This window comes from Elephantulus edwardii, unplaced genomic scaffold (assembly GCF_000299155.1).
Source record: "Elephantulus edwardii isolate Elephantulus edwardi_28Jun2011 unplaced genomic scaffold, EleEdw1.0 scaffold00071, whole genome shotgun sequence".
Classification (NCBI taxonomy): Eukaryota; Metazoa; Chordata; class Mammalia; order Macroscelidea; family Macroscelididae; genus Elephantulus; species Elephantulus edwardii.
The window spans coordinates 5404337-5415108 of record NW_006399821.1 but is presented as its reverse complement, the minus strand read 5'-3'; the positions used below and the strand labels follow the sequence as shown (position 1 = coordinate 5415108).

The 10772-nt window shown below is 37.8% G+C and overlaps 1 protein-coding gene across 1 annotated transcript; it reads left to right on the top strand.

The window, feature by feature from the left end:
• Positions 1 to 256: 256 nt before the first annotated feature.
• SERPINB1 (serpin peptidase inhibitor, clade B (ovalbumin), member 1) lies at positions 257 to 7382 on the top strand. The gene is made up of 6 exons (XM_006888707.1): positions 257 to 424; positions 3107 to 3244; positions 3875 to 3992; positions 5366 to 5508; positions 5593 to 5760; positions 6978 to 7382. Exons 1-6 carry the CDS (start codon positions 257 to 259, stop codon positions 7380 to 7382), a joined length of 1140 nt encoding a protein of 379 aa, XP_006888769.1.
• Positions 7383 to 10772: the final 3390 nt, after the last annotated feature.

Below are 10772 nucleotides of genomic sequence, written 5' to 3'. Positions count from 1 at the left end.
TTCACAGCTTCTGAAAACCCCAGTTCTGATTGGACCTCAGTGGATGAGTGGGTTCCTGAATACCCCCCAGCCTGCTTGGGGAGCAGGGAAAGGGAGAGAGAGTACTGCCTTTCCTGAGAAGAGAGAATAGCTCCAGGCCTTTCCCTGAATGCATAGGCCTAGGATGACTGAGGAGATGACCAGGATACAGTTGCCCTATGTGGTCCTGGGTGGCCCCTGGAAGCTCATGCTTCTCTTCTGTGTCTAGCCAGTCACCATGGAGCAGCTGACTACTGCCATTACCCAGTTCTCCCTGGACCTATTCAGTGATCTGAGTAAGGAGAATCCCACGGGAAACATCTTCTTCTCTCCCTTCAGCATCTCCTGTGGGCTGGCCATGGTCCTTGCCGGGGCCAAGGGCAGCAGCGCAACACAGTTGTCTCAGGTCAGTGATACTAAACCTACCTCTTATGCTGTAAACTAGTTTCATATCTGTGTGCAGAGCTGTTTCTTATAGCTTATAAATTTCCTACAAAGCATTTTCCAGATAAACCATTGCATTTCTGTGCCAATGAAGAGTGTGTACCTGATTTCATTCATCTTCAAATCTTTATACACCAAGTGCCAGGTGCTGGTTTTGGCCCATGGAAATTCCTGTCCACTTGGGGCTTATATTCCTGTGAAAGTTTTTTTAACAACATTCGTTTCAGCTCAGGCATCTTCTCCTTGGCTAGGAGCCTAAGATTCCTGCTTTGCAACTGATAACATACAGACAGTAAATAATACCTTACTATGTAGTGTTTCTTTGGAGCATGATACTATCTACATCTTCTTCCTTTGTGGCTGTCACTCAGCTACCTTCCAGGCATCAAATTAATTTTATGAAAATGTGTGTTGAGGTGGGGCATTTAAAAGAACTTTCTAGTCCCAGGAGTAATGAGACGTAGGACAAACACTGTGGCAGAAAATTGGTGACTTTGTCTTTGAGAAGATACTGTCCCTTGCCCCACCCCTAATTTCCTTTATGGCAGAGTAAATATTGCTGGATTGAGCATAGTAATTATTCAAACATTCCATATCTCTGTAAAGAATATGGACTCTGTACTGCTGTATAGTTTTGTTCACTGTCCAGCCCTCATAAAATTATAAAGAAACTCCTGATTCATAACTGTTATTTGGGAAATGAAACTTCTGCTAAAAAGCTCAGTGTTAATGATATTTTAAAATAAGTAAATTAAGTATGCAGGCTAGCTTTAGAAGTGGCCATGGTACTAGGGATATTATAGCTAATGTCAGATGGATCTTGGCTGAAAGCAGAGAGTACCAGAGGAATGTCTATCTGTGTTTTATTTACTATGCAAAGGCATTTGACCATGTAGATCATAACAAGCTATGGCTGACTCTCAGAAAAATGGGAATCCCAGAACACTTGATTGTGCTTATGTGAAACCTATACTTGGACCAGGAGGTGGTCGTCGTCAGAACAGAGTAAGGAAACACTGCATGTTTCAGAATTGGAAAGGGGCTATGCCAGGGATGTGTCCTATCTCCATATCTTTTCAATCTATATGCAGAACAGATTATCCAGAAGAATGAGCTCTAGGAGAAAAAATGTGACATCAGAACTGGCGGAAGACTCACCAGTCTCCATTATGCAGATGACACAACCCTGTTTGCTGAAACTGAGGAGGACCTGAAGCACTTGGCTGTAGAAGGTCAAGGACTGCAGCCTTCAATATGGATTGAAGTTCACAATCAAGAAAACAAAGATTCTTACCACTGGGTGGGTTGGCAGCATCATGATAGATAGTGAAAAGATTGAGATTGTTAACAGCTTTAGTTTGCTTTGCTCTATAGTCAACGCTCTTGGTACAAACAGCTAGGAAATTAAAATACGAGTTGCATTGGGAAAGTCTGCTGTCAGAGACCTCTCCAAAGTATTAAAAAGCAATGATGTCAGTTTGGAGAGTAAAGTGTGCCTGATACAGGACATGGTCTTTGCAGTTACTTGCTATGCATCAGAAAGCTGGACAATGAATAGGGATGATAGAAGGAGAATTGATGCCTTTGAGATTTGGTGCTGGAGAAGAGTATTGAATATACCATGGAGTGCTAAGAGAACAAACAAGTTTGTCCTGGAGAGGGTGAAGCCAGGTTATTCCTAGGGGTCAAGGATTCTGAAGCTTTGTCTGACATACTTTGGACTTGTTACAAGGCTGAATCAGTCCTTGGAGAGGGACATCATACTTGGAAGGGTGAAGGGACAGCACAAGAGAGGAAGACCCTTGATGAAATGGATCGATTCAGTGACTGGAAAAATGGGAATAGGTGTGTCGGAGACAATAAGATTGGCACAGGATAGAGCAGGGTTTAGGGTTGTGTATGTAGGGTCGCTATGAGTCTCAGATGACTCGATGGCACATAACAACAACAGGAAGTTAACTTATAAAATCATTAAAAATAAAAACCCAACTTAATGTGTAGTATTTTTTTGTTTCTGAATCTATATTGATGCTAATTTTAATTGTCTCATCCTATACTCAATAAAGTAAACCACAAATACATTTGTATTTATAGGTTTACAAATATATAAATATTTATGGATATAATTTTCTGTTTATTTTAATATAGTCTTATAAAAATAGGTTTTTTTAAAAAAACATAGGTCTTTTTTATTTGTTTATTTTAATTTAGTTATTGTTATTATTGTGTATCATTGAGTTGTAACCGACCCATAGCTGACCATCCAGCAGGTTTTGAGAGACAGTAAATCATACAGGAGGAAAGGGTTCTCTCCCTGAGGAACAGTTGGTGGATTCAAACCGCATGCCTTTGGGATTACAGTGTAGTTTTTTAGCAGTAGGCCAGTAGGGCTCTCATTTAGTTATTACCCAGTCATATTTGTGGTGCATAATTAGAATAAAATTACTGAAAAGTAATACATGTCTCAGAGCTGTATGTCTTGGATTCTATATTGTTTGTTCTCCAATAAAAAGTTTATAAAATATTGAACAGAAAGTCATCACTAACTGTAAATAAAGCATTTACTTTAAATTGAGAGTCAAAACACAATGTCTTTGGAATTTTAGAATAAATGTCCATAAAAAGAATGCTTCCTTTCTTTCAGGCATTTCATTTTGATAAGGTTGAGGAGGTTCACTCCAGATTTCAGCGCCTGCATGCCGACATCAGCCAACGTGATGCCTCCTACATCCTGAAACTTGCTAACAGGTTATATGGAGAGAAGACCTATCACTTCCTCCCTGTAAGTACTGTGCACTCTGTGCTCTCAGACATCCCCTGGCCCAGGCACTGCTCCAGCACAAAAATCAGTTCCAAAATGTAGTTTAGTGGGAGTCCACTCATAGCAGACCCTCCAGGGAGTTTTCAGAGGTTGTATGTTGCACTGCAGAGGAATGCCCATATTTCTCACCAAGAGCAGCTGGTAGATTTGAACCATTTGCCTTTGTGTTGGCAATACAACCTCTTACTCATTAGGCCACAGAACTTAAAAGCATTCAATTGCAGAATGACTTTTGATTGTCTGTGGACTATGAGAAGAGGCCCTGCAGAAAAGTGATACCTGGTGCAAAGAAGGTTGCCCTTCAATGACATGGCGTTGTGTGCCATGGTGTTTGTAGTGGAAGGATGGTGCTAGTATTTACTTCTTTAAAAAAAAATACTAATCAGCTCAATACAAATAATTTCTATATTTGATAAGGCACTAAAAGTAGAAGGGTTAAGACTTACTGTGTAAGAATGGAATTTGGCCTCTCAGGATGATCTCTGTCACTCTTAAAGGTTTTAGAGAACCATTTCTTTTTTTCTTTTTTTTTAGAGAACCATTTCTATACAGAGTAAGAGCTACTAATAACACTTCCTTTTTTCTTTATAGGATTTCTTGGCATCAACTCAGAAAAACTACGGGGCTAACTTGGCCAGTGTTGATTTCCAGCATGCCTCCGAGGAGGCAAGGAAGGAGATAAACCAATGGGTTAAAGAACAGACAGAAGGTACAGAACAGAGTGACACATGAACCTTTACCTTAGTCCTCTGTCCCCCACCTGCATTTCTTCTGTGCTCTCTTCCACATCCCTCAACACCCCCTCCATTCCTGTCCAGACACACTCACAGTCTAATGGTGGTGGAAGGTGATGCCATCTCTCAACTTCAAATGTTAAAAGTTCACCCAAGTAGAGCAAAGTTAGTTAAAGTAGCTAGATTCTTCTCACCACCTACCACCAACACTTAGTTTTCCTAAGGGCATTTGAAGTTACAGCTTATACTACATGTAAAACCAATGGAAGAAACGTTTTTAGAAAGTTCACCCTACTTGAATTTCAATAATAAACATATGGAAAGGAGTATGGCACAGGAAACAAGACTTCATTGCCAACATCTTGTCAGATAAATCATGCTTGTTGGGGTGAGAATTGGCTTATTTAGATTTGGATATCCTATTTTCACGCATCTGTTTTCTGATGTCCACATTGTATGAGTCAATGCACTTTCCCAACACCTAACTCCCATAATTAAGACACTCCCAGTCTGTGGGCAGACCTTTAGTTCAAGGGATCTTGGTTGGACTCTTTATTGTGAGAATACATTTGAAGAGATGATTTACTAGTTACTAAATGCAATGTTTTTCTTCATCTGAAAAACAAAGGCCACTCACAATATAAGGCTCATTGTCAAACAAAATATCCTTTTAGCAAATACTTTTTTCAATCTGTTGACTTTTTCATGGGCTGGTTGTGTTCTCATACTGGTCTGCCTTACAATTTAGTTTATTTAAACTCTATTCAATTTTATTTTTTGTCAATTTTTTTAAAAATTTTATACTGATTTATTTACAAAGTTTGAATACATTGTTTTTCACACAAGATTCTTCCCATTTCTTTCACCACCCCATCAAACTGTGCAACCCTATGATTAACACCCCACCTCACCCCACCCTTTCCATCCTCACCCCTCTGCTTTCACCCTCCCCCCCCCTTGAATCTTCATACTGTTTCTACAATAATGGTTTTATATAGTATTTGTCTTCATGGGACTGAGTTAGTTCACTTAGTATAATGCTCTCCATTCCCTCTCAAGTTAAGTAGTAATTTATAAAATTCTTGCTCCTGTTTGCTATGTAGTATTCCATTGTATGAATATACCACAACTTCTCAATCCATTAGTTTGTGGTTTGACATCTGGGCTGTTTATACCAACCTTATACAATTTAAACTTTGGTTAAGTTTACTAACTGAATTCCCTGTTAATGGAGAATTAAGTAGAACACATACATTTCAACCATATTTCAGTGTTAGAGTAACATTGATTTTGGGATTTTGACAGGCACATTTAAAATAAAAAAAAAAATATTTCCTTATCTTTTCAGGGAAAATTCCAGAACTCTTGGTTTCAGGTGTGGTTAACAGTATGACTAAGCTTGTGCTAGTGAATGCCATCTATTTCAAGGGGAACTGGGAGGAAAAATTTCAGAAAGAGGCCACAATCGATGCCCCATTCAGGCTGAATAAGGTAAGGAAATGTCACTTTCAAAGATGAAGTCTTACTTTAAAAGTACACAGTTATTTGAGTGATATGTCTCTTGAACCTGTGCAGAAAGACACAAAAATGGTGAAAATGATGTATCAGAAAAGGAAGTTTCCATATTGCTATATCCAGGAACTGAAGTGCCGTGTATTAGAAATGCCCTACCAAGGCAATAACCTCAGCATGGTCATCCTGCTGCCAGATGATATTGAAGATGACTCCACAGGTCTGAAAAAGGTAATTCCCTCCTGGGTGTGGTGGCTCAGGCTGGGTTTTGCCTGATGTCTCCTGTGTGTGTCAGGTGGGAGGTATTCATCATTTCCTGATACTAACTTTCCTTCCCAGTTCTCTCTGAGTCCTTTGAAATTAGTCCACCTACATTTACTACTACAAAGTCTTAGGTTTAAAAATTAAAGAAAGTTTCCATTATCATAGCCATGGCCGACATCTACAGATGTCTATAGAACTATATTAAATGTAACATTATTACTGGAAAATTATAGGAATCCTACACTGGAATCAACAGTAGGGAAAAGTGCAACAAGATAAATGCTGCTTCTCTGAGTGAGAAAAAGGAAAGGAGAACTTATGGTATATAGCTGCTTCATCAAGTACTATAAAACTCAATTACACTACTTATTTTTACTATGCTTCAGTTTGTTGTTGCTTGCCATTGAGTCATTACTGACCCACCATTAACCCTCCCTCCAGCAGGTTTTCAAAAACAGTAAATCAAATGAGAGGAAACTGCCCATATTTCTTCTGTGGAACAACTGGTGGATTCAAACCACCTGCCTTTAGGATTGCAGCACAGCTTCTTACATCTAGGCCACCAAACTCCCCATGCTTCATTTAGGTCATGAATTAACTTGCAAACTCTGCATGATATAAAAGGACCAGTGTTAGCTTAAATATTAGGCCTACTTCCTAATGTAAGAGGAGGAAAGATGGGAAATCTCCTCCGAGGCTATCTACAGCCTCTGAAAGCTCACTGAAGGGTCAGCCGTAAGTTGTTTCTGACTCAGTGCCAAGCAACTTGATTTTTTTTTCTTACTTGTTAGAGCTAGAATTAGCCCAAATTGTGATGATTATACTTTTTCTACAGTGTCCCTAATATACTTTGTGTGGTTTTTAATTTTATTTTTAGGATATTTAATAAAGTTAAGTGGTTCAGAATATGTGTGTGTGTGTGTGTTTGCATTTAGTGTATGTAGTAAATAGCCAATTCATTTTAATCGGATTTTCATGTTTATGTTTGATCTGATTTTTACCAACTATTGCCAGAAAGAAATAAAATCCTCCCCAGACAATCTTATTTGGCACAAATGTGAAGGAAAAAAATTAACAATAGTTATGTGTCCTTTTATCTAAATATTACTATGAATGATGATTTATTACTTAGTATATTCTATTATACTGATTTTATTTCCTCTTTTTCTTTATTATAATTCCAGATCGAGGAACAGTTGACTTCGGAAAAATTGAATGAGTGGATCAAACCTGAGAATATGGATGTCATAGAAGTTAACCTCAGCTTGCCTAGGTTCAAGCTTGAAGAGAGCTACAACCTCAATTCTCACCTGGCCCACCTGGGTGTGCAGGATATCTTTAATAGTAGTAAGGCTGATCTCTCTGGCATATCAGGAAATAGAGATCTTATTATATCAAAAATTATTCATAAATCTTTTGTAGAAGTGAATGAGGAGGGTACAGAGGCTGCAGCTGCCACGACAGCTATTGCAACCTTCTGCATGCTAATGCCAGAGGAAACTTTCAATGCCAACCATCCATTCCTTTTCTTTATTCGACACAAGCCCTCAGGGAACATCCTGTTTTTTGGCCGAGTTACTTCTCCTTAAAGATTGTGGAAATACAAGATCAGGCCCGGAGCCTTATTACCTGATCTTTTAATGGTAACAAGTATTTTTATCAATAAAATTACTCCCCAGAAACATATTTTTATAAGTGCAACTCTTATACTGAATACTGCAATGTGTTTCCCTTTTCACAAGGAAAAATCAGTGATTTTTATGGTTGAATTCATTCAGTCAAAAATGAATAGAAATGAGTCAGATTCTTTTTGGACAGCTATGAGAGATCATGATGGTGTGATAGTTTCTTCTATGGACAGAATGTAGAGAAATTCCCTGACCATTGGTGGTAGGCTTAAAAAGAGATACTCATTTGAAATGTAGAAAAGCACTCCAATGGAAGGCCTATATTATGAAGAAAATCTTACTTTGGCCAGTGTTTCTTTTACTTTGTTCTGCAGAATTAATATTCTCCTATATTTCTCTCTTTTTAAAAAAATATAATATTTTGTTGTGTTTTTGGTGACAGCTTTTATAGTTCTTTAAGTTCTCATTCAGAAGGTTCTAGATGTTTTGTGACATTGGCTATATTCTTTATAATATGTGAGCATTTCCATTTTCACATTATGTCCTGATGATGTTCCATTTTCATTAGTCTACTTTCTCACTTTTTAAAAATCAGTGGGTTTTAAAAACATTTTAATTGTTATTTAATTAAAGTTTAAAGAAAGGATGTGTTTTCATTCTTTCATTGACACATACTTTTCTCTCCCCCCTCCCACAATTCACTTTGTCATGCATATCTTACTTAGTCCAGATTGTTAATTGTCATTTGTCATACATATAATGTCTAATCATACATTCTTTTCAGATAGGCCTTCCTTTCTCCTATTCCAGTGTAGTGTTTCTCATCTATCCATTCTTTTCCTGCTCTCCCCTCCAGTGCCCATCCTATTTTTCTAACAGTGGTATTATACAATATTGGTCCTTTTGTGACTAAGATATTTCACTAAGCATAATGTCTTCCAGACTCATCCATGTTCAGTAGTGTTCTGAAAACTTACTGTTTTTCAGTGCTGCATAATCCATTTTGTGGGTGTACCACTATTTCTATCCATTTGTATGTGGATGTAAATGTAATTATTGATTGGTTATATCCCACTGTTTTCTAAACTATTCAATTAAAGGGCTACCTGGTAAAAAGTTGTGATCTCTTGTTCTTTTTCTTTATTTACTCTACCTGATATATAGAGTTATTGTGGGATCAAGTGGAGTCAAGTAGTCATGGTCATTTCATGGAATCACTATTAAGAGAAGCTAAGGAGAGGTTTTACACAGAGAGGTAATTCATTTTGTAGGGTAGCAGGCATGAGAAAAGAGGAAGAGAAGAAAATAGATGAATTGTGTAAAGAATAAGGCAGTACACAACAAGGGCTTGATTAAACAGTAATTATGCTAATACATTTTGACTAATGTTTAATTATGCCTACTATACTAATAATGGTGATGAAAACAAAATGAATAATTGCATGAAAAACCAATATGTAAATCTTCATTAAAATAAAATAAGAGACACAAAAAGTTCATGTCTTAGCTGTTATGAAGCAGGGCTGACATGGGGGTTGGGAGAATAGGAAAAGAGTAAATAGTTAATGAGTGTATCATTGCAACAGATAAGGGAGAAAATTGTTTAAAATGAATATGTAATTGGGCATTATATGTAATACAAAGGTCCAGAATAAGAGATACATTGCAAAGAGGAGAGGGAGGAGAAATGGGAGAGGGATGGAATTATGCAACAATGTATGACTATTTTTTTTAAAAGAAAGTGAACTGGGGGAGGGGAAAGGAAGGAGGGGAGAGAAAATGTGCAATAATCAATGAATGAAAATCCAACTTTTCTGTACGCCTTTGTTAAAATCACAATTTTTTTTAAAAAAATAGATAATTGAAAAAGCTCAAGAAGAGAAAAATAGGGGAGACTGCTAAGCAAACAGAATGATCTCACTGTTATAGCAGTTTCTTTTGTAGTCTCTGATAGAAACTCTTAGGATGGACCTGTTCAATACTATGCTGGTATAAAGGAGGTCTCTTTAATTCACATAAACTTTGGTCAGACTTAACTCCTTGTGATAGGTTTGAAATGCTGCATTTGTTGTGCTCCTACAAGCGTTATGTGTTAACTAAGCCTCCTAAATTCTATAAACTGATTTAAATCTTATTCTTTCTCCTGAGTTCACATAACCGAAGCCTGCAAAAGTGGACTCTTGACTTGTGATGCTGATACACAAATATTGTATAAAATCACTACTCTAAAAAGCTAAGAAAAGGTTTACATACAGAAAGAATCACTCTTGGATGGCTACCCTGGATGAGAATGGAGTTAGAGAGAAGTAAGAGAAAATTGATAATGTTTTTATGTGCCATGAGTCATTACCAACTGATGCTCCAGTGGGTTCTGAAATGGTAATTTCATGGGAGTAGATTCCTCTCCTCTCTTACATGGAGCAGTAGGTGGATTTGAGCTATGTGCCTTTGGGTTGGCAGTGCAACCCCATACTCACTAGGCCACCAGATCTCCAGATAGATAATATTGTTGTTAGGTGCCATCTAACCTGTTGTTTGTTCAGACAAGCAAATCTGAACCTTGCCATAATTAATAATAGGCACACATTAAGATCTATGAAGGGAAGAACAATAGTCAATAAGGAAAGAAACAGAGCACTATCACTAAAGAATGGGAAGACACAGGTACAGAACAAACAGTTAACAACATTTGTATTGGTGGAAGGCCAGGGAAAGAGGTGGATAGGTGAAAATGACAATTCCCATGAATGTATATAGATGTCAGATGATATTTCCACATTCATATTAGCATGTGCTATAAATGCACTTATTTATAAATGCAGAACCAGTAAGTGACAATCCTTTGCAAGCTTCTTAATCATTCCCAATTACTTTGCCTTCAGGGATTGAACTGCTGTTTCTGGGGCCTTGGTATTACAGTCTTGGGGGACATCAAGGCCAATTAACATAACACAGTCCACAAAGACAAAGTTGTACATCCTGTTTTGGTTAACAAAGACTGGAGTCTTAAAGCTTTCCTGCAGCCATCTAAAGTCTTTCCTTGTCCAGCACAAAAAAAGAAGGGAGAAAGCAGATCTATAGAAAAAATTAGTCCAAATGACTAGTGGACCACAAAGACCTCAACATTCAGAACCTTTTTCCTAATACAGGGTACTTTCTCCCTACTCACAAGAATGAGAAAGGGAAAATCCAAACTTTATATGTTGTTGTTATGTGTCGTTGAGTTGTTTCCGACTCATAGCGACCCTATGCACAACAGCCCTAAACCCTGCTCTATCCTGCGCCAATCGCACCGCCTCTGACACACCCATCCTGATTACCCCAGTCACCAAATCAATCCATCTCATAGAG

Bases quoted from the DNA above. Each gene is read 5' to 3' on its own strand.
- SERPINB1 (XM_006888707.1), top strand. From the start codon at position 257: ATGGAGCAGCTGACTACTGCCATTACCCAGTTCTCCCTGGACCTATTC. The intron at 5,509-5,592 runs GTAAGGAAATGT...GAACCTGTGCAG, and splicing joins CCCCATTCAGGCTGAATAAG to AAAGACACAAAAATGGTGAA. The intron at 5,761-6,977 runs GTAATTCCCTCC...TTATAATTCCAG, and splicing joins ACTCCACAGGTCTGAAAAAG to ATCGAGGAACAGTTGACTTC.